This window comes from Lampris incognitus, chromosome 2 (genome assembly GCF_029633865.1).
Source record: "Lampris incognitus isolate fLamInc1 chromosome 2, fLamInc1.hap2, whole genome shotgun sequence".
In the NCBI taxonomy this organism is placed as follows: Eukaryota; Metazoa; Chordata; class Actinopteri; order Lampriformes; family Lampridae; genus Lampris; species Lampris incognitus.
The window spans coordinates 7,413,947-7,437,289 of NC_079212.1; the positions used below are offsets into that span (position 1 = coordinate 7,413,947).

General features: G+C 43.9%; 1 protein-coding gene across 1 annotated transcript; it reads left to right on the forward strand.

The window, feature by feature from the left end:
- The first annotated feature begins 749 nt into the window (after window positions 1–749).
- On the forward strand, window positions 750–15,204 carry LOC130108541 (cytochrome P450 3A30-like). The gene is made up of 13 exons (XM_056275521.1): window positions 750–821; window positions 1,639–1,732; window positions 1,819–1,871; window positions 2,785–2,884; window positions 3,067–3,180; window positions 4,465–4,553; window positions 5,178–5,326; window positions 5,437–5,564; window positions 6,819–6,894; window positions 7,005–7,165; window positions 12,888–13,114; window positions 13,211–13,373; window positions 14,538–15,204. Exons 1-13 carry the CDS (start codon window positions 751–753, stop codon window positions 14,625–14,627), a joined length of 1,515 nt encoding a protein of 504 aa, XP_056131496.1. The 5' UTR covers window position 750; the 3' UTR covers window positions 14,628–15,204.
- Window positions 15,205–23,343: the final 8,139 nt, after the last annotated feature.

A 23,343-nucleotide genomic window follows, 5' to 3' on the forward strand; every position in this document is an offset into this window, starting at 1 on the left:
GGACTTGGCGACGGAAATGACGCGTCCGACACGCGTCATAAACCGCGACCTGACGCGCTAATTACGCGCCAGCATTGTGACCGCTTATGGCGGCTTTAGGTAGATCTTGTCGTAACTTTTTTGCGCAATCGATTTAAAACTCGTTTTAATGCGAATATGGGCAATTTTAGGAGCACTCGGGGGAACGGCAGGTCTGTACCTCTCCCCCCCTCCACCCCCCAAATTATTAAACTTTGAAAATTCAAAACCGCCAAAATGACGGCCTTGGTCGCCCTAGCAGCTTACTCAGTGACTCTGGACTGAAATGTTAAGCTGATATAGGTGAAATACTGTTGATATAGATTCAATTTACCTATCGTTTCTCCTCCTCTTTGTTGTTGTTGTTGTTGTTGTTGTTGTTGTTGTTGTTGTTAGGACTTTCACAAAGTTTGACGTAACCATGTGTTCATGTGCCTCACCTGACCTTTGTTGCCCGTTTTCGGGAGCCTGTTGGGCCAGCACACTTTGGACGGGCGGCTCGACGTCCCGAGTGCGTGACAGGACCTCGTACTCTTACATAACTGCGAATTGTTTTAAACCTTGCTCCCTGCACGTGTTTACAACATTTTGGCTTGTTTTGAGGTTTGTCCTTCTTCGGATGCGGCCCCGCCTCTCTGTGCTCTCCGGGAAGTCAGAGGGCGGGGACAGACGGATGGACAAAACAGGTCGACCCTCACTCGTCAGTGTTGCTGCGCAAAGAGGAAGGACAGCATGGCCTATTTCCCAAGTTTTTCCATCGAGACCTGGACTTTGATAGTGATTCTTCTCTCTCTCCTCGCACTGTAAGTATGATGCTGATGTCTTTCTCTCTCTGTGCAGTTAGTTTTATAAATGGCCCATTTAGTGCCAGCTGGCAGGTTGTTGTGGTGCTTTGTCGTGCAGAAAAGTTCATAAGCATGTGGGATATTTTGCAGGTTAATTCAGGGAAATAGAATTGGGGACCAAAATTGGTAAATTACACTAGTTTATTATTACTGTAGCATTTAAAAAGAGATTTAATACATGTAAAAAGCAGCGAGTCTGTGTTATTAGCTGTTCTTTGTCATTTAGCAGCCTCACAAATGTCAAACACAAAAGTTTATGGATCAAATATTATTTACAAAAGGCTTATTTATTACCAGCGAACAAGTTATATCAAGCCATACTTGGTGATGCTGAAGCTGTCATATGCATGCTTGATATTACCGAGGCTTTACAGATTTGTTTTGAAAAGTATTGTGATTGAAATCCCCTGAAGCTTGAATTGTAGAATTGAAAGATGGACTTGAAACTTTAACAAACTTGATTCACCTTCATCAAGATTACGTGTTGAGTTTGCATTAGGGTCACAGCATGCATTAGGTCTCAGTTTGTTTGGTCTCGGCTTGACTGTTATTGCATAAGTCTGGATACTACATCCAAAAAAAAAGAAAAAGAAAGAATCTCCACCATTAAATAAAAATGAAAGAAAATGTCAGTACAGCAAAATAATGGAGAGAAGTCAAGTGAGATAATGGAAGGTGAGGTATAAAACAGATTTCTTCTCAGACAGACAGATGGTGAATGTGATTTGCATTTTGACTGTGGCTGAGCTTTCCTGACTCTCCTCCTCGTCTCCAGGTATGGATATGCACCGTATGGATTTTTCAAGAAACTTGGCATTCAAGGACCGAAACCACTGCCCTTCATCGGGACCTTTTTAGAGTACAGAAAGGTGAGAAACCTCCCTCAGACAGTACTAAATGAGTAGTAGAAGAGTTCAATGCCTCCCTCTTCTTCATACTCTTTGTGATTTTGCAGGGTCTCCATGTATTTGACACCGAATGTTACAAGAAGTATGGCAAGGTGTGGGGGTAAGTGTGTGGGTGCGTGAATGTGTGCGTGCATGCTGTACACGGTTGCACATAGTGTACACACCTGCAACGCAAGTTCATTCGAATAGCACATTTCATACACAGGCCAATTCAAAGGGCTTGATATAAGTCAAGTCAGTTTTATTTGTATAGCCCAATGTCACAAATTACAAATTTGCCTCAAAGGGCTTTACAGCAACACAACATCCTGTCCTTAGACCCTCACATCGGATAAGGAACAACTCCCCCCCAAAAAAACACCCTTTAACAGGGAGAAAAAAAAATAGGAAGAAACCTCAGGGAGAGCAACAGAGGAGGATCTCTCTCCCAAGACAGACAACGTGCAATGGATGTTGTGTTTACGCAACACATTACAGCAACACAACATCCTGTCCTTAGCCCCTAGATTCAGATATGGAACAACGCCCTAAAAAAAAAAGACTTTCTTAACAAACCATGACATAAGAAATACAGAATAAGAAAAAAAAGAGAGAGATTAACATCTAAAAATGGAGGGATAAAGTTATCAGACCTGGTTATACAACAAATTGGTCAAACAGGTTTCAAAGATGACTGCACTCATGGGTTGATTTCACAAGAACAAAAAGACATTATACATCATTATAACACACATTATATATATATATATATATATATATATATATATATATACACATACATACATACATGCATACATATATATACACACACATCTGTGATGGCCTGGCAGCCTGTTCAGGGTGTCTCCCCGCCTGCTGCCCAATGACTGCTGGGATAGGCTCCAGCATCCCCGCGACCCTGAGAGCAGGATAAGCGGTTTAGATAATGGATGGATGGATGGATGGATATATTTTATAACATCAGGTGTGTGATGCTTTGAATGACTAACAAACTGCTATTAACCCTTTACCAGCATATATGACGGCAGGCAGCCTGTGTTGGCTGTGATGGACACGGCCATGATCAAGACCATCCTCATAAAGGAGTGCTACTCCATCTTCACCAACAGACGGGTGAGGGAGGACACCTAGAAAAGTTGACCGCCAAGTCACTTCTTTCTTTACAAACGTCATCACACCAGTACTGTAAGTTATCCCATCCTCTTCCTGTGTGTGTGTGTGTGTGTGTGTGTGTGTGTGTGTGTGTGTGTGTGTGTGTGTGTGTGTGTGCGTGTGTGCGTGTGCTTGCCATTCAGGATTTCGGGCTAAACGGACCGCTGAGCGATGCCATTTCGGTTGTGGAAGATGACAACTGGAAGAGAATTCGCAGTGTACTCTCACCATCGTTCACCAGCGGAAGACTGAAAGAGGTACATTAAAGATTCACCATCTTTTCCCAGCCTTCAGTCTATCTTTCTGTGGTGCGAATGTGTTAATTCTGCAACAGCTGTGCGTAATTACAAACATAATCATCTGCATATATGGTCAACATCATCACAAGTTCAGTACACAGTAGTTGCACATAATTTCCATCTATAATCATTTATTTATATTCAACTCCATCATGCACTGCACCATATTTATATCTATTTCAAATTTATCTTGCAGGGAGCCGTACACTTCGCATTATTTGTAAACAATTTCAGCAGTACATAATTTATTTGACATGTATTTATATTCATCCTCATCCTGCACTGCTTCATATTGCTATTTGCACGTGTGTGTGTGTGTGTGTGTGTGTGTGTGTGTGTACATGTATGTGTGTGTGTGTGTGTTCTGACAACCAAAGACAAATTCCTCGTATGTTAAAAATATACTTGGCCAATTAAGCCTTATTCTGATTCAGATTCAAGTCCCAATCATGTCTGGTTTCCTTTCCTTGGTGTTTGATTACATTTATGGGAAGCACAATGAAGATAAGAGAAGCAAATCAAATCAAATCAATTTTATTTGTATAGCCCAATATCACAAATTACAAATTTGCCTCAGTGGGCTTAACAGCAACACAACATCCTGTCCTTAGACCCTCTCATCGGATGAGGAACAACTCCCTAAAAAACCCTTTAACAGGGAGAAAAAATAGGAAGAAACCTCAGGGAGAGCAACAGAGGAGGGATCTCTCTCCCAAGACAGACAACGTGCAATGGATGTTGTGTTCACGCAATTTACATAATACAACATTGAAAGAGGATAACAGAATTATAATGGACATAAAATGTATGAAGAACATGATGCACAGGATGCCAAGCAGTGTCCACATGCCAACGGAGCAGTCCAGGACTCAAGCCACGCGACCAGCATCATCATGTAATAAGAAAAACTTAGGTGAGGAGTGGAAGGGCAGGCAGCATCCAAATGGCGACCACCATCACCACGGAGACCTGGGAGGAGAACCGACTGCATGTGTACGCAAGAGAGACTCACATGACACCATTCAAACACAGAAAAAGAGAAAGGAGAAGACATCATTCAGAGAGAGAGAAAAGACATGTTAGAGAAGAGAACAGTTTGCAATACTCATTAGCCATAATCAATTAAGTCATCAATTCATCATAATCTATACACTGTAATCTATACTCGATAATCTCAGCAATGTGACACCGGGGCATGAGCCTGATTTATTTTATTTTTACTCTATTATTTTTATTGAACAGATGTACCCCATCATGTTACAACACTCAGGGAAGCTGTTGACAACCCTTGAGCAGAAAGCAGAAGCTGACGAGGTCATAGACGTTAAGGAGTGAGTTGGTTCTGGTCTGGGACGACATTAACCACTAAATAATAACACTTTGTAAAGACAATTTTGTTTTTGCCAGTAAACAAAGAAAGAAAACTCTCGTGCCTTTTTACCTGATCTAACTTGGTATACGTTTAGCCAGCATTTAACGTTCAAAGTTGGACTGAAATCAGTAATTGGATTTAACTTTTCATTTCTGAAAGCCTTGAACAGGACATATCAAATCATTCAGCAGCATCTCACCTGTAAATGACTCGTACTGTGTTATTAATGCCTTTATTCATAATGGTTCTCACGTGTTGCTAAGAACTGTATGGGAGTGGTCTAGTCCTTATTAATATTCATGAGCTCAACTTTGATTGACAAGTATGAGGGTGGGTGGGGTTTCATGTTTGATGATTTGATTGGCTGTACGTAAATGAGTGTTTGATGACGATATCATCATACACTTACACAAAAAATACACTTACCTCTATCCATATATGTATAGATAGATAGATTGATAGATAACGACCATACACTATTTGTTATATAATGGCAAATATTGGTATCATTTTATTGAAAACATTGCATTACAGACAGCAGTAATCCTGTGCAGGAACTCAGTGGTTTTGCCTTTTCCTCCAGTATCTTTGGACCTTACAGTATGGACGTTGTGACCAGTACTTCCTTCAGTGTTGACATCGATTCCATCAACAATCCCTCTGACCCATTTGTAACCAACATTAAGAAAATGGTCAAATTCGATTTCTTGAGCCCGCTGCTGGTTATTTTAGGTATGTCAGACAAACCGCTCTTCATCACCATCATCATCCTGTTTGTCTCTTCTCTGCTGAGAGCTGTGTTAATCACCTCTCTATCTGTCTTCCTTTCCTCTGCGTCTCAGTTGTGTTTCCATTCTTGGGACCGGTCTTTGACAAAATGGACGTGACATTCTTCCCTTCGGGTGTGCTGGACTTCTTCTATAGCTTCCTGAAGAAGGTCAAATCTGACCGACAGAAGCATGACCATCAGGTAATTTTCTTAACCCTCTACTGCACGGTGCTGCCCTGAGGCAACGGAAAGTTTTCTGAAGCCCTGCGTCCAGTTCATGTTGCTTCACATGGTGGCAGCCAACCCGAACGGTCAAAAAAGTATCAAACCCGTGTCACCTCCGGCTTGATCACACGTCCCTAGAGACACACTTGTCCGTGTCTTGCAGGTGGGAAGCCGGATGTGGGTATGTGTCCTGGTTGCTGCGCTAGCGCCTCCTCTGGTCGGTCGAGGCGTCTGTTCGGGGGGGAGGGGGAACTGTGACCGGGACGGCTCGGAAGAGTGGGGTGATTGGCCGGATAAAATGGGTGGGGGGGAGGGGGGATACAAAAAAAAGTATCACAGAACAGTCAAATAAGGTGTGGTAATCACTATCAAGCACCATTTGAAGGTGTGTATGCATGTTTGTGTGTGTGTGTGTGTGTGTGTGTGTGTGTGTGTGTGTGTGTGTGTGTGTGAAGGTGTAGAGAAGACTTTTGTCAGGTTTTATGATGTTTATTTATTTTGCATGTTCAGAAATTCAGTTTTTTCTTTTCGTTGCCTCAGGGCAACCTTGTGCGATAAGGGGAGGAGTAAGCAGGGGCCCACGGCTCCCATCCCTAACCAGGATGTCTGCTTAGACAATACCTCACACTGACAAATAGTGTGTGAAAAGAAGGGGAGATGCAGGGTTCCTGGGTGCACAGAAACACCCAAAATGATGTGTGAAAAGTGTAATGTTCACCTCTGCTTCACAGCACAGAAGCACATTTAGATGTGAGTCAGGAAGGCTCCAGCAAGGCTGGATCGCTGCAGCAGGTCATCGGGAAGCACAGCCAGACAATACACTGGATGTGCGGCCACAGGCAGAGCTCGAGCAGTCCGGAGCCTCGGAACAGACGTTTAGTGGCGCGAGGCTGGCTTTCAGTGCGTGTGTCCTCTAGTGCGCACCGGTGATGGAGGGGCAAAGACAGCATTGTGGAACAATGAAAAAATAGTTTAGAGTGGGCTGGGGTGAGGTCCAAAAAATATGTTTTATCAAGAAAATGGCCCAAAATGAACCAAGAAATGATGTGGAATAATTTTTCCCATGTACCATCAAAATGTGTGCAGCAGAGGGTTAATGTACCAAAGCGATGGTCATGATAATCCTTTCAGCTGGTTTTTCATGTTTTTGATGTTCCTCTTGAATGTTGTGTTCTGAACTGACTGACTGGAAAATTAAAATCTGGCTTCCTTTTTTAATCTGCCTGACAGAAAAGAGTGGACTTCATGCAGCTGATGGTGGACTCTCAGACCACTGGGAGTGCTGAAGTCATGGACTCTCAGAAAGGTAAGAGAGCAAATACAGAAGTTAAATCCACATTTTCTTATATTTCGATATGGTCATTGGTTCAGTTGGCCCCTGTGGTTTTTCAGAAATGTGCTGTGGTCGTCTTTCAGGGTTAACCGATAACGAGATCCTATCCCAGGCCATGTTCTTTATCTTTGCCGGATATGAGACCAGCAGCAACACAATGTCTTTCTTGGCCTACAACCTGGCAACCCACCCTGAAATCCAGAAGACCTTACAGGAGAAGATTGATGAGACCTTCCCAGACAAGGTAATTCTGGTGTTACACTTCTTGACATCATCTGCAGATGATGAAACAATCTCGATTTGGAACATTATCTCTTTACATGTGTACATGTTGTAGGGTAACACTCTGTTAGCAGTCATAACACTACACCAGAGGTGAAACTGAAAAACCAGAACGTTTCATCACAGCACAGCTGACACACTAGCACCCTCCATGACCAAAGTAAATGTTTTCTGCACAAAAAAAAACATCACTATCAGACGTCCGGGTAGCGTAGCGGTCTATTCTGTTGCCTACCGACATGGGGATTGCTGGTTCGAATCGCCGTGTTACCTCCACTTGGTCGGGCATTCCTACGGGCTGTGTCTGCGGGTGGGAAGCCAGATGTGGGTATGTGTCCTGATCGCTGTACTAGCACCTCCTCTGGTTGGTCGGGGTGCCCATTCGGGGGGGAGGGGGAACTGGGGGGAATAGCGTGATCCTCCCACGCGCTACGTCCCCATGGTGAAAATCGTCACTGTCAGGTGAAAAGGAGCGGCTGGCGACTCCACATGTATCGGAGGAGGCATGTGGTAGTCTGCAGCCCTCCCCGGATGGAGCAGCGACCTGGACGGCATCACTATCATGGCCAGATAATAAAGCCTACCAAACATACAAGCTTTATTTTTTGTTGGTTTCGAAACACTAGTTCAGCACCTCCTAAAGAACATCAAATAGCCTCAGCCTGATGAAACTGTCCCTCTGTGTTTGTCTATACATGGTCAATATCACAGACAGTTGAATCAGTTCATATAGACACAAGGTTTATTGAGAGAAACGTTTCATCACTCATCTAAGTGACATCTTCAGGTATCCCCACCCTTATAAGCAATACAGTAGCATAATGTCTGAAAACAAACGACCGGTTTATATACAAATTGCCGTGACCATTAGCTAGAGTTACAGTGACCATGTGTACTATTCACAGAGGATTTGGGAATGGTTGCAATCACAGCATTTTAAGATGGCGGCGGATTTGCTCTTAGCCCCCCTCTCAGTTTAGGGATGGTCGTTTCCTCTTCACATAGATGGCCTCTTTGACTCCCCATTCAAACCAGCGTTCCTCCCTGTCAAGGATGTACACATCCTCATCCCTGAAAGAGTGGCCACTGGCCTGTAGATGGTGTGGACTGTGGAGTCCTGGTCTGTAGATGGTGTAGACTGTGGAGTGCTGGCCTGACATGTTAGCTCTCCTGTGTTGTGCCATCCTCTTGGCCAGCGTCTGTTTAGTTTCCCCAACGTACAAGTCACAGCAGTCCTCCTGGCACTTAACAGCGTACACTGTATTGCTCTGTTTGTGCCGGGGAACCTGATCGTTGGGGTGGACCAACTTCTAGCGCAGTGTGTTTTGGGGTTTGAAAGCAACTGAGACGCAGAGTTTGGAAAAACGCATCTCAACTGTTCTGACACTCCTGCCACATACAGAATCACCACTGGTTTACGCTTAGGCAGCGGTTGTCCTTCTCCTCTCTTCAGTTGGCTGGTGCACTGTTTGTGCGTCTTCCTGGCTTTGACAAGCACCCAATTAGGATAACCACACTTAACCAGGGCCTGTTTAATGGGGGATTTCTGCCCTTCCCCAGCTGCAGTGTCGGTGGGGACATTGTCAGCTTGGTGGTACAGTGACCTGATAGCTGCTAGTTTGTGCTGCAGTGGATGATGAGAGTCAAACCTTAAGTACTGATCAGTATGTGTTGGTTTACGGTAAACATCAACAGTCAAAATTCCCCCATCACCAATTGCAATTTCACAGTCTAAGAAGGCTAACCTGTCATTTTTCACATCCTCCCTGGTGAACTTGATGTGGTGTCCACAGAGTTAATGTGGTTGGTGAAATGTGCTACATCCTGAGATTTAATTTTAACTTGGGTGTCGTCCACAAATCTGAACCAGTGGCTAGGTGGTGTCCCTGGATAGGACATCAGAGCCTCTTTTCCACTTCCTCCATGTGCAAGTTGGACACTACAGATGAGACTGAGGAACCCATAGCACACCCATGCCTCTGCCTATAGTACTGCCCCTGTATGTGAAGTATGTGGTCTGAAGACATAGCTTCAGGAGCAGACACACTTGGTCAGGGGTAAGGGTGGTCCTATTGCTAAGAGTGGGGTCATCCTGTAATTTCATATGGACTACCTCCACTGCTTCATGAACAGGAACGCACATGAAGAGAGATGTAACATCAAAAGAGACCATTGTTTCATCCCCCTCCATAAGGGTGATAAGGGTGGGGGTACGTGCAGTCACTTGAGACTGAGAGGTCACTTAGATGAGTGATGAAACCTTTCTCTCAATAATTGTTGTGTCCAGATGAACTGACTCAACGTTCTGTGATTTTCTTACCTGGATTATTGAGCGTGCATAAAGACATACATAGTCAATACTTTCTATTGCCCTGCTAAGCGACAAAGAAAAGGCAGCAAATATCCCATTTTCATGACACAAAATCAGCCCAAAAAATGAACTGAAACCAGGAAGGATGTTTAGTTTCATAATCAACAACAGAAGAGAGATTGAATAGAAACTGAATGTGAACATAAATATGACACGTTTCTATTACGACTATCTGCAGTCATTTAGTATGACTATTTTCTGTAGACATTTGTAAGCTAGATGTAGACTCAGTGCCAAAATCGACACTTAACTTTGTGACGCTATGTAGCTTTGTGACGCTATGTAGCCACCTGGTGTGTTTAGGCACATAGGTTGACATGCACACCGAAAAGAGGCACCAACAAAATCATGGAGGTTTCCGGCGTTTCAGCTTGCGGTGTGGCCTAATACTGAGCAGTCTTCTACAGTGCAGAGAAAACGTATTCACCCACTTCCTGATTTCCTCTATTTTTGCAAATTTGTCACACTCAACAGTTTCAGATCTTAATGCAAAATGTCATAGAAGATGAAGAGAACCCGAGTAAACACAAAATACAGTTTTCAATGATCATTTCATTCATTGGAGGAAAAAAGTTACCCAACACTCTTATCACCCTTGTGGAAAAAGTAATTGCCCCCCCCGAACTTAAACCTGCAGTGTTGAAGTTTTGTCCCCTCCCCAAGAAACTTTCCTTGGATGCTTTATAGGTTTTTAAACTATAGCTTCCAAGCCCAGAAGCTTTATGGCAGAAAGCACTGAAGGCAAGCCCATCAGAGGCATGCAAACACTTTCATCACACGGAACTTCAGCTCTGACAAAGCCATCGTTGCTGGCCGACGTAAAATGCATCACTACGCATCACCTGCAGTGCACCAGCACAGGAATGTCGCCACAGACACCAGATTTAAAACTCTGGTGTACTGTGTAAAGCCTCCTACATACAGACTGTGCGATTTGGGCCGTCTCAGATGAAAGATGACTGACTAAACGTGGCGATATCTTTGGTCGTGGCTCCAAAACGGTGGTCCTATGTTGCACTGTGAGACAGGTTCAAAGACAGCCATTATTACGGTCTTGCGGCCAAAGATAACGTGGGAAAAAAGTCTGACAGTGTCAGAAATGTAGGACAACCATCTCACAATGTGACTGCTGCTACGACCTACGTCTACTAACCAACCAATAGAAATGCAGCACGAACGGACATACTGATCAACGCAACGCAGAATCTTTGCTGGCACTAGACACAAACACAGACTGTTAGCATCTGTGACCCAAATGCGATGGATTCAACAAAACGAGCGGCAAAATGAGCTGCGGCAACTATTGAAAGGACTCGATTCCTGCTTGGCATCATATTGCTCTACCAGCGGCATAGATTGATTACGCGCACTGATGTGGCACGCACGCTGATGACGTTTTTATGGACTTGCATCGTAGCCTGCAGTTCCATAGGTGTTATCATACAGTCTACATACATCAAACTTGATGTCGTACCCCAAGTTTATTAGACCCATATCGCACAGTGTGGCTTGCAATAAACTTTGCTAAAATCACACGGTCTGTAGGAGGCTTAATACAGAGAGATTTACCTGGTGGTGATTGGCTTAGTCATCATTATGTGAACTCGTTTGGCAAGGGCTTAAGTTCACAGAAATTCATTTATATGTAAAAGTCCCACACTCTAGCTTTAATAACTGTTTGTGCCACCTAGCAACAACTACAACCAAACACTTCCTATAATTGGAGATCAGTCTTTCACATCGCTGTTGAGGAATTTTTGCCCGCTCTTCTTTGCAGAAATGTTGTAATTCGGTGACATTGGAGGGTTTTCCAGCATGAAATGCTTGTTTAAGGTCCTGCCACAGCGTATCGATGGGGTTCAAATCAGGACTTTGACTGGGCCAGTCCAAAACCTTCACTCTGAGATGGACTTAGTCTTGTATTTTGGATAATTTTATTGCTGCATAAGCCATTTACACTTCAGCTTCAGATAACTGGACAGTCTCCTTCAGAAATTTGTGGTAGAGATCAAAATCCCTGGTTCCTTGAATGAAGGCAAGTCTTTCAGGCCCCGAGGGAGCAAAGCGTCCCCACACCATCACACTACCACCACCATACTTGACTGCTGGTATGATGCTCTGACTGTGCCAGGCTGTGTTTGCTTTATGCCAGACATAACGGGCCCCGTGTCTTCCAAAAAAATTACACTTTTGGCTCATTTGTCCACAGAAGATTATCACAGAAGGCTTTGGCGTCATCAGTGTGTTGTTTTGCAAATGTGTGAAAAGCACTAATGTTTCTCTTGGTTGGCAGTGGTTTACACCTTCCAACTGTCCCATGAATTCCATTTTTGCCCATCTCTTTCTTATTAGGAGAGAGATCCTCCTCTGTTGCTCTCCGAGGTTTCTTCTTATTTTTTCACCCTGTTAAAAGGGTTTTTTAAGGACTGTTCCTTATCCGATGCGAGGGTCTAAGGACAGGATGTTGTATTACTGTAAAGCCCACTGAGGTAAATTTGTAATTTGTGATATTGGACTATACAAATAAAATTGACTTGACTTATTGTCGAATCGTGAATGACGACCTTAGCTGAGGTTAGAGAAGCCTACATGTCTTTACATGTTGTCCTGGGTTTTTTGTTTTTTTGTTTTTTAGTTTGTGTGAGTCGTTGCTGTGCCCTTGGGGGAATTTTGGTAAGCCGGCCATTCCTGGGAAGACTCACCACTGTTCCAAGACTTAGAAATGGCCCAGAGCCTTAGAAATGGCTTTTTAACCCGGCATAGTCTACTGCTTGTTGAGACCTTGTAGCCTACTTCACATTGATGGCATGTTTCCATATAAGTCATCTTTAGATTCAGCAGGGCCGGCAGTAATCAAGCCTGGGTGTTTCTGCTCTACCTGAATGCAGTGATCAATTAAATTTGGTTAATTGGTTGATTGAGTAACTAAGGGGCGATTACTTTTTCATACAGGGTCATTTGGTGTTGGATAACCTTTTTCCTTAAATAAAATGTATCATCTAAAAACTGAATTTTGTGTTTACTTGGGTTCTCTTCGTCTTATATAACATTTTGTATGAAGATCTATAACAATTAAGTGTGACAAATATGCAAAAATGGAGGAAATCTGGAAGGGGGAAATACTTTTTCCAGCACTGTATGTGTGCGATGACATAACTGGTGGACATTCCTTAAATGTGAAAACTACAACCTTCATTCCTGGTTTACTGCTTCCTTCAGTGGACTACATAGAAAAAGATGACATTGTATAAGGAAATGCAAATAACATAATGCTGAAAGATCCTGGTTGCCTCCCTTTAATACCCAAAACCAGGGTCGACCAACATATGAAGCCATGATGCAGATGGAGTACCTGGACATGGTGCTCAATGAGTCACTGAGGCTGTTTCCTATTATCGTTCGACTTGAGCGAGTAGCAAAGACCTCTGTGGAGATTAACAACGTGACCATTCCTAAAGGAACAGTCACCATGATCCCTCTTCACGCACTCCACCGTGAGCCCACCCTCTGGCCTGAGCCTGACGCCTTTAAACCTGAAAGGTAACATACCAAATAAAAGCCCAGCTAAAGTCAAATCTTGCATCTTGCTGAAACTTGCTAACTTGGCTAAATGTTACGCCTCCATCTTTTTCCCAGGTTTAGCAAAGAGAACAGAGACAACGTAGATCCTTATGCCTACCTACCCTTCGGAGCAGGGCCAAGGAACTGTATTGGCATGCGATTTGCTATCCTGATGATGAAGTTGGCCACAGTGGAAATCCTTCAGAACTTCAGCTTTGTAACCTGCAAGGAGACCGAAGTGAGAAGATATTGTCATTGTGTGTGGTGGCAGTTTTAAAGGATAATTCCATTTTTTACAGCCTGGGTCTTATGTTTGTAGTTTTTGCCATCATTCATATCAGTTATAATATCATTTTACTCACCAGCTTCATTTTTTATTTTTTTGGATTTCCCCCCCTTTTTCTCCCCAATTGTACTTAGCCAGTTACCCCACTCTTCCGAGCCAGCCCGCTCGCTGCTCCACCTCATCTACTGATCCGGGGAGGGCTGCAGACTACCACATGCCTCGTCCGATACATGTGGAGTCGCCAGCCGCTTCTTTTCACCTGAAAGTGAGGAGTTTCTCCAGGGGGACGTAGCGTGTTATTCCTCAAGTTCCACCACCCCCCCTGAACAGGGGCCCCGACCAGGACACATACCCACATCTGGCTTCCCACCCGCTGACACGGCCAATTGTGTCTGTAGGGATGCCCGACCAAGCCGGAGGTAACACGGGGATTCGAACCGGCGATCCCCGTGTTGGTAGGGAACGGAATAGACCACCACGCTACCCGGACGCCCCTCAGCAGCTTCATTTAATAGATTTTAGACACAGGACCACTGCTGGACTCAGCTTTACAACCGTGTCTTATGGGACAAGTGAACAGAGTCTGAAACGTGTCCTTTAAACAGTCAGACTGTGTCCATGACTGTCTATCATCTATGACTTCTCTATTGTGCTGGCCGGCTAGTTTATGGATGATTACTACTACCTACGTACGGTAAGTATAGGCTGCTACTTCCTGCTGGGTGAACCAGGAAGTAGATCAGCAGTGTCATCCACCATTGATCGTGTTGGACTTTTCAAATAATAACTTTTAATTTGCACTTTAATTTTCAATTTCAAATACGTGGTTTAGATAATTGGGTTAAATTGGACTTGTTGAGTGTGACGCTCATGTTCAGTTGTCCCATAAGACACTGTTGAGGAGTAAAATGATACCATGGCCGATATGCACAATGGCAAATACTACGAAAATAAAACCCAGGTAGTAAAAAACTGGAATTTACCTTTAAAGCAGTGGGATATTTCCATGTGTGATATTTTGTGGGGGACGATTATGAAGAATGAATTTGTTGTGTTAAATTGAAATATTGTCATTATCATTATTCTTATTCATTATTATTCTTTTTTTCCTCCCAGATTCCCCTGGAGGTGGGAGGTGATGGTATCACCTCCCCAAAGAATCCCATCAAACTGAAGCTGGTTCCCAGAGCACACGTAGCCGCTTGACCCGCGAGCTAACTTCCTTTTTCGGCTGACATTATGGATGACAGGACGGCCTGCTGACTGCTGAGTGTCTCTCAGGTTGAATTCCCTTAAGTCTCATTAAGCAAGATACCTAAACCTACCAGGGCTGTTTTTTTATTAATCTGCTAGCCAAAAGAGACACCCAACCTTGGATGATTAACAAAAACGTGAAAATTTACCCCGTTGTCGTAGTGTCATTACTATCTCTCATTCTAAAGAATGTTTTCTTTTATTTCATATAGTCATTCATACATGTGAGGGCAATGCTGGATTAGTACCCCCAGGGGTCCCTGGGCACTGAAGCTCATACCCCCCCCCCCACACACACACACACACACCACACACTTCCGACGTCCCAGCCATTAAACCCCACCTTAATTATTTTGAGCTTCCAGTCAAGCTGGCATATCAAATCCACCAGACCATAATCACACACCTATTGGTCAAACGCTGAATAACCAGTCCAGCTGAGCAGGTATTCCTTTATAGTTCAACAGACCAAGTACTGCCATTTCACTCACAAACCACAAGACAAGGAAACAATGGATTAAATCATCCCAAGGCAGTGTATGACTCTAGACCATGGGTCTCAAACTCGCGGCCCGCGGGCCGCAATTGGCCCGCGGGACGTTATTTTGTGGCCCCCTACTTGGCATCAAAGTTTATTTTTCACTTATGAGCTACCATAGCGCAGGCTCATGACAGCTTCCGGTGTCGCGTTTGTTGTCAAGTCATGGTGCGTTCCCGTTACGTTGGAAGTTGTAAATTGGAACGACTCGGATTTCAGACTTCCATTTGAAATGTCCAACTCGGAGCTCAGAAAGTCCGACTTCCGAGCACAACTTGAACGCACCATAATGGGCAGCGCGAATTAGCAACGGTTGAAACTTGGTTGAAACTTGATTCCGGAGCGACACCAAGTGGAAGGAAAATATATCCTGTCAGCAAGCCCCAGTTATGTCTTTCTCAAAACCTGCCGTAAAGAGAAAAGTTGGTGACGAGCACAGACAATTTGAGGAAAAGTGGAAGCCGGCATATGCTTTTGTTGAGCACAAAGGCAGCCCGACGTGTCTTATATGCACCGAGAAAGTTACGGTGCACAAGGAATACAACATCAGACGTCATTAGTCGACTAGACATGCCGCTGCTGATGATGAGTATACAAAATACCAGGGAGATGAGAGAGAGAAACGGGTCGCCAATCTTAAAACATGTTTACTGAAGCGACAAGATTTCTTCAAGAAAGCTAGCAAAGATAATGATGCAGCAGTCGAAGCTAGCTAGCCACGTGGTGAGTGAGATGATCGCTAAGTCGGGAAAGCCATTCAAAGAGGGGGAGTTTGTTAAAAAGTGCACGTTACAGGCTGCAAGTATAGTCTGTCCAGAAAAGAAGGGTCAGTTTAGCAACATCAGCCTTTCAGCCAACACAGTGGCAGAGCGCATTTCTGACCTGTCAGGTAACATATATGATCAACTGCGTGAGAAAGCCAAACGTTTCTGTGCATACTCAGTCGCTCTTGATGAGAGCACAGACATCACTGACACTGAGCAGCTCGCAATCTATGTCCGTGGTGTTGACGACAGTTGTGAAGTGATGGAGGAGTTGCTCACAGTGATTCCAGTGCATGGCCAGACCACCTCTCAGGAGATATTCCGCCGGCTGTGTGATGCCATTGTGGATGCGGGTTTGCCATGGAAGAGGTTTGCTGGAATAACAACCGATGGAGTGCCATCAATGACAGGGAGGAGAAATGGAGTGGTGGCACTTGTTCAAAAAAAAAACTGGAAGAGGAGGGTGTGGAGGAGGCCATTGCTCTGCACTGCATTATCCATCAGCAGGCCCTTTGCAGCAAATGCCTGAAGTTTGACAATGTCATGTCTGTCGTTGTGAAATGCATCAACCATATCAGATCCAGGGGTTTAAAGCACCGGGAGCTCCGCGCCTTTTTGGAGGAAATAGAGTCAGCATATGAGGATGTGCTCTACTTCACTGAGGTACGTTGGCTCAGCAGGGGAAACGTCTTGAAGAGGTTTTTTGAGTTGAGAGCAGAAGTGAAAGCCTTCATGGAGAAGGCTGGGATGGCTGTTCCTGTGCTAAGTGATCCCAAATGGCTCATGGACTTAGCTTTCCTTGTTGACATCACACATGAGCTGAATGTACTGAACAAGAAATTACAAAACCAGGGGCAGCTTATCAGTGCTGCCTATGACAACGTGAGATCATTCTCCACAAAACTTGTGTTATGGAAAGCCCAGCTCTCTCAGACAAACCTCTGCCATTTCCCAGCATGCAAGGCACTCATGGATGCAAGCACACCATTCAGTGGTGAGAAGTATGCTGATGCCATTGTGAAGCTACAGGAGCAATTTGATCACAGGTTTGCAGAATTCAAGACACACAGAGCCACTTTTCAAATTTTTGCTGACCCCTTCTCCTTTGATGTGCAAGATGCCCCTCCTGTGCTTCAAATGGAGCTCATTGACCTGCACTGCAGGTCAATGAGCTTATTTGATAGCTTGTTTGTTTTTGTTGTTTTGTTTTTTTTAGCTTATTAGCTTATTAGTATTCCATCTTGTCATAACAGAATCTGGTTTCCCCTTTTTGTCTCACACTGTTCGTTTTTGTTCCTGCACTTGTACTGTTACCTGTCTTGTTTTGATCACCTGTATATATAAATAAAAAAAATTTAAAAAAAGATTGAGAACATTGGATCGGTTGTCTTTTTTTTTTTTTTTTTGGAATACTTGCGGCCCAGCCTCACCCAAACTCTACCTCCAGCGGCCCTCAGGTAAGTTGAGTTTGAGACCCCTGCTCTAGACTATGGCAATATTTGTGTTCATGGAAAACCACCCAAGCAGACAGCCCACCCGTTATTACTGATACATAATAATGTGACTGGCTAGGAACAGGCTTACAACAATGCCATCCTAAGGTAATCACACAGCACAGCTGAATGCAGGTTTCAAAATAAGGCTCCCTAAGTGAGCTAGGCAACTTCACACAGAACTGCAAAAACCAACATATAATGAACTTGACAAACTGACTCCCAACACACTATAGCAGCATCACATCACAGTGATGCAATACACATGTTGTGCAAACAGCTTAACAAATAAACTCATCCACAAAATAGACAGCAACACACAATCACAACAGATAACACTGCTCAATGTACTGACAACATAATCAAATGGTTCTTACCCTTAGTTCTTCTTTCTTTCTTTCTTTCTAGCAGAGGCAGTGTTTTGCTGCTGGAGCTAAAGACTTACAGGCTAACATTTTCATTGCTAGCTAGCTGAGGCTGCATTGCTGCAACTGATGGTAGACGCTTCCAGGCCATCGTTACTACTTGCTAGCTTGGCATCCTCCATCGGCATGCCCTCTTCTTCACTTTGTTTAGCTTTTTTGAAAAAAAAACTACTTTATTAGCGGGACATTTTTTATCGTGGCCACTTCTTTTACTTCCTTTTTCTTTCTTTTGGCAGCCCTGCTGAGTTTTTTTTTTCTTTTCATTTCCCCCCCTTTTTCTTCCCAATTGTATTAGGCCAATTATCCCGAGCCATCCCGGTCCCTGCTCCACACCCTCTCTGCCGATCCGGGGAGCGCCCCGAATGCCATCCATTTTCTGCTGCTTGGCAAGTTTTCACGCACACTTCTCACTGATACAACCTAACTGATAGTGGGTCAGGTAAAAAATAATGCCACTGTTTTTAACTTTGCCTTGGCTTAAGAAAAACTAATCTAAGTCACCTGCTCGCTATGCCAACCCACCTTGACCGTTGGCCAGTCTATACAGTGTATTGCTGCTTGCTCACCAGTCACCACTTGCCCAACCATCTCACCAATATAATAATCAACCCTGAGACTTAATTTTTTTGAAAACAACTTTTATTTAATTCTGATTGGATAATTATCAAGAGAATGGGGCAAGCTTTGTGTCATATATCTGTGGAGCCTGACATGAAAAAAAAAACCGCATACATTTTTTTCTCCCATCGCGGAGGGCCCTTTTACACTTAGGGGCGCCCCTGGGCATATGCCTAGGTTGCCCACATAGGTAGACCCAGCGTAGTGTGAGGGTTTACGTATATGTGTTTTTTTTGTGTTGAAAATTCCACAAATAAACCATAGATTAAAAGAATATATATGAAATTATCTGTAACCTGTAAATTCAGAGTAATCGGCTTATAACTGCAGATATTTTTCAGGTTTTTGTGGTTCTCGTTTAAATAATTTCTATTTGTGTGACTCTTAAGTCATAAATGCTGCTTTATTAAAAATGTCATACCCCAATATTTACTAGTTAATAGTCTTCCCCATGAGGTGGAAACCTGGGTGTGTTACATAAAAGAAGGTTGAATCAGTTCATCTGGATACGTTTTATTGACCGATACGTTTCATCCTTCAACTGTCAACTTTATCTGTCAATAAACATTGTATCCAGAGAACTGATTCAATCTTCTTTGATGTTCTTACCTGGGTTAATGAGCATGCAACAAGATGCTGGGTGTGTTACTTTTTCATCTCTTTGAACCTCTGTGTTTCTCTTATGTAACTCCACATAGGTAAACGAAGCCATCATGTCTGTTAAGAGATGAGTCAACACGGCACTTGTTGTCCAGTCCAGTGTTTCCCAACCCAGTCCTGAAGGAACCCCTATCCTGCAGATTTTCTTTGCAACCCTGAATAGGTACCTTTTTGTAGTTATTCAACCAATCAACAATTAATTATGTCAGATTTTGCACACCTTGCATAATTAAGTACTGTGAGATGATTGGTTGAGTCAGTACAAGCAGGGCTACCTATGCAGGGTTACAATGAAAATCTGCAGGATGGGTGTTTCTTGAGGACTGGGTTGGGAAACGCTGGTCCAGTCAGTCGGTCTGTTATCTCTTCACCTCCTTTCCAAAGGGTCAAGGGTCAAGGCTTCGTGGTGGCTGTTATGTCCCCACCAGTTTCTTTTTGAACTGAAAAAAATTACTTTGTCTCTAACAGGTACTTACAGACATTTACAAACACTTCCACTTTTATGTATTTTCACAATTTAGATAATTTTTGTAAAAGTTCTAAAAACTGTTAATAAAGTGATAATACAGATATTAGGGATCTGCATTTATAATTAATGAGTGATTACACGGGGTCAAACTGTGTTTCTGAGATCACTTCCTGTGTTCATGTGTGTTATCCAAGCCTGGATGTTAGCATTGGGGTAAAGAGCAGATTCTGTCACCATGTTACATCATCTGTACTGTTTAACCCCCCCCCCCACACACACACACACACACATACTCACCTGACTAGTTAACACAACACTCAGATAAACATCAGGATGTCATGACTGAGACAGCGGTGGCTCTCTGTCATCTCCATGTTGGACGCTTGACAGAGTACAAGTTAGCACATCGCCACCAAAGCTCCTCGTTTGGCTTCTGGCTCCTCATTTCAGTGCATTTAGACTTTAGGATCATATATGTTTTTTTTTTCATTCTCATTTATCATTTATTTATGAAGGGAAATTCCATTGAGATCAAAATATTTGTGACAAAGGAGACCCCTTCACATACATAAATATATACATGACATACAAAAAAATCAATTGTGTAAAATCGAGCTAGTTGACAGGATAGCAAAAGACAACAAATTCTTACTCGCAGGTGTGTGTCGGTTAGTAAAACAGCAGTATGACTTAGACCTAAGTGAATTACATTAATTAAAGCCAGCAAGGGGACCAAGTGCCTGACTTTTAATGTCTCGCTGCATTTATAACTAAGATGTTGCACACAAGGATGAAGTTGAACTTGGTCAGAATTAGGCCTCCCTATAGGAACAAGAATCTAGGTGATATTGTCATTACATAGTGTGTGTGTAGTATGTAAGTTATCGATTCCCCTTCCATATGCATAAATGAGCCCAGTGGTCTTGGAGTGTACGCCGTCTCTGCAGAGTAAAGCCTATCCTAGTCTTACAAGCACACCCTGTTTGTCAGCTTTCAGCTCAGGGCTGAGTTCATGACTTCATAGTGGCCACACAAACACAAAAGAGTGAGAGAACAAGTATTGGGAGTCACCCCTTTCTACTTTTCTTAATAGCTGCCCTACTTTCAAATGTTAGGACATTGTTTGAACATCCATCACCGTCCTTCATTCTGACGTGTATCTCACCAGCAGTAATTTCTATTTAGACAAGGTTCACAGTACACAGCCACTGGAAAGCCTTTATCTCTCATCTGAGGGCCGTTTGGGTCGTGGCAGTGAGGTATGACATTACTTTGACATATATCTTATATCACCTTTTGTGAGGACATGTGGGTGCCCACCAAAATCTTCTGTAAAATCTTCTCCGCCAGCTCAAGAAAATCAAGCTGCCTCAGAACTGCTGATTCAACTCTACACTGCAATAATCCAGTCTGTCCTCTGCACAGCCATCACTGTCTGGTTTGGTTCAGTCACCAAACAGGACAGGGACAGACTACAACGGACAGTTAGGTCTGCAGAAAAAATCATCGGTGCCAACCTGCCCTCCATTCAGGACTTATACACCTCCAGACTCAGGACATAGCAGGCAACATGACTGCAGACCCATCATACCATGGTCACAACCTTTTCCAACGCCTCCCCTCTGGTGGCCACTACAGAGCACTGTACATCAAAACATCCATCCATCCATTATCCAAGCCGCTTATCCCAATCAGGATCACGGGGTGCTGGAGCCTATCCCAGCAGTCGTTGGGCTGCAGGCAGGGAGACACCCTGGACAGGCCGGCAGTCCATCACAGGGCCGACTCAAACATCACAACTACTACTACTTTCGGCTGCTCCCATTAGGGGTCGCCACAGCAGGTCATTTGTTTCCATTTCTTCCTGTCTTCTGCATCTTCCTCTGTCACGCCAGCCACCTGCATGTCTTCTCTCACCACATCCATAAACCTCTTTGGCCTTCCTCTTCTCCTCTTCCCTAGCAGCTCCATATTCAGCATCCTTCTCCCAATATACCCAGCATCTCTCCTCCAAACATGTCCAAGCCATCTCAATCTTGCCTCTCTTGCTTTGTCTCCAGTCCAAACCATCCACCTTGAGCTGTCCCTCTAATATAATCATTCCTAATCCTGTCCTTCTTTGTCACTCCCAGTGAAAATCTTAGCATCTTCCACTCTGCCTCCTCCAGCTCCGCCTCCTGTCTTTTCATCAGTGCCACTGTCTCCAAACCATATAACATAGCTGGTCTCACAACCAACTTGTGAACCTTCCCTTTAACTCTTGCTGGTACCCTTCTGTCACAAATCACTCCTGACACTCTTTTCCACCCACTCCACCCTGCCTGCACTCTCTTCTTCACCTCTCTCCTGCACCCCCCATTACTTTGGACAGTTGACCCCAAGTATTTAAACTCATATGCCTTCGTCACCTCCACTCTTTGCATCCTCACCATTCCACTGTCCTCCCTCTCATTCACACATAGGTATTCCGTCTTGCTTCTACTGACTTTCATTCCTCTTCTCTCCAGTGCATACCTCCACCTCTCCAGGCTCTCCTCCACCTACTCTCGGCTACAGATCACAATGTCATCCGCGAACATCATCGTCCATGGAGACTTCTGCCTGATCTCGACTGTCAACCTGTCCATCACCATTGCAAACAAGAAAGGGCTCAGAGCCGATCCTTGATGTAACCCCACCTCCACCTTGAACCCATCTGTCATTCCAACCGCACACCTCACCATTGTCACACTTCCCTCATACATATCCTGCACCACTCCTACATACTTCTCTGCAACTCCCGACTTCCTCATACAATACCAATCATCACAACTACCAGATATTAAGTTTTTTTTCTGTGGGCTGTCATTCAAATGAACGCTTAACTCTGTCAAATAAATCCAAGCATTTTGTATATACTGTACTGTATGTTGTACGTACACTGGTACACTTTGTCATGTCCATCTACCCCACACATGTATGTAAGTAACCTGCTAACATCTATTTCAGCATCTCTAATATATTCTCTGCACCATTGCACTCTATCAACTCTTATTTCACCTGTTTAAGTTAGTCCCTGTGTATATATCTGAAGATTGTTGGGTTATAGTGTTGTTATTCTGTTAAGTACACTGAAAGAGCCACGAAACCAGAGTCACATTCCATGTATATGTGCAAAGCTACATGGCTAAAAAACATGATTTTGATTCTGAAATGACTGGCCTATACGAAGTACAACAAAGGTCATTGTGAAGTAGCCGATGACCCCCACCCCCCTTCTCCAAAGAAATGCAGCTTTGCCTGCTGTTCTGAGTGTCAACATCTGGCAGGTTGACACGTAATGTGGGCACATTGCCTCTTATACACATTTACATTTTAGTGATTTCAGCCGAAGCTCTTATCCAAATATACAAACGCGGCAACACGCAGTCCTACAGTCTGGTCCTACATTCATGGGAACCTTTCAGCAACCTTGTAGTGTGAGGATGACACCATATGCCTGCATGCCCAGGCCTCCACTGGGACAACACTGTCTCTGTCAAATTTCCATTTTGGGACTGGTGGGAGAGGACCATTGCATGTGTCAACTCCTCTTCCTCCTGTGCCCATCTAGGTCTTATCCAGTTTAAGGTTTTACATCGGCACAGTGGCCCAGTGGTTAGCACCGTTTCCTCACAGCGAGAAGGTCCTGTGTGCAAACTGCAGGCTGTCCCAGGTCCTTT

What these genes read in the sequence shown, in the direction of transcription:
- LOC130108541 (XM_056275521.1), top strand. Translation starts at nt 751, where the DNA reads ATGGCCTATTTCCCAAGTTTTTCCATCGAGACCTGGACTTTGATAGTG. An exon ending in CCATCTTCACCAACAGACGG is followed by an intron (nt 2,885 to 3,066) that starts GTGAGGGAGGAC and finishes CTTGCCATTCAG; the next exon opens with GATTTCGGGCTAAACGGACC. An exon ending in TAACCTGCAAGGAGACCGAA is followed by an intron (nt 13,374 to 14,537) that starts GTGAGAAGATAT and finishes TTTTCCTCCCAG; the next exon opens with ATTCCCCTGGAGGTGGGAGG.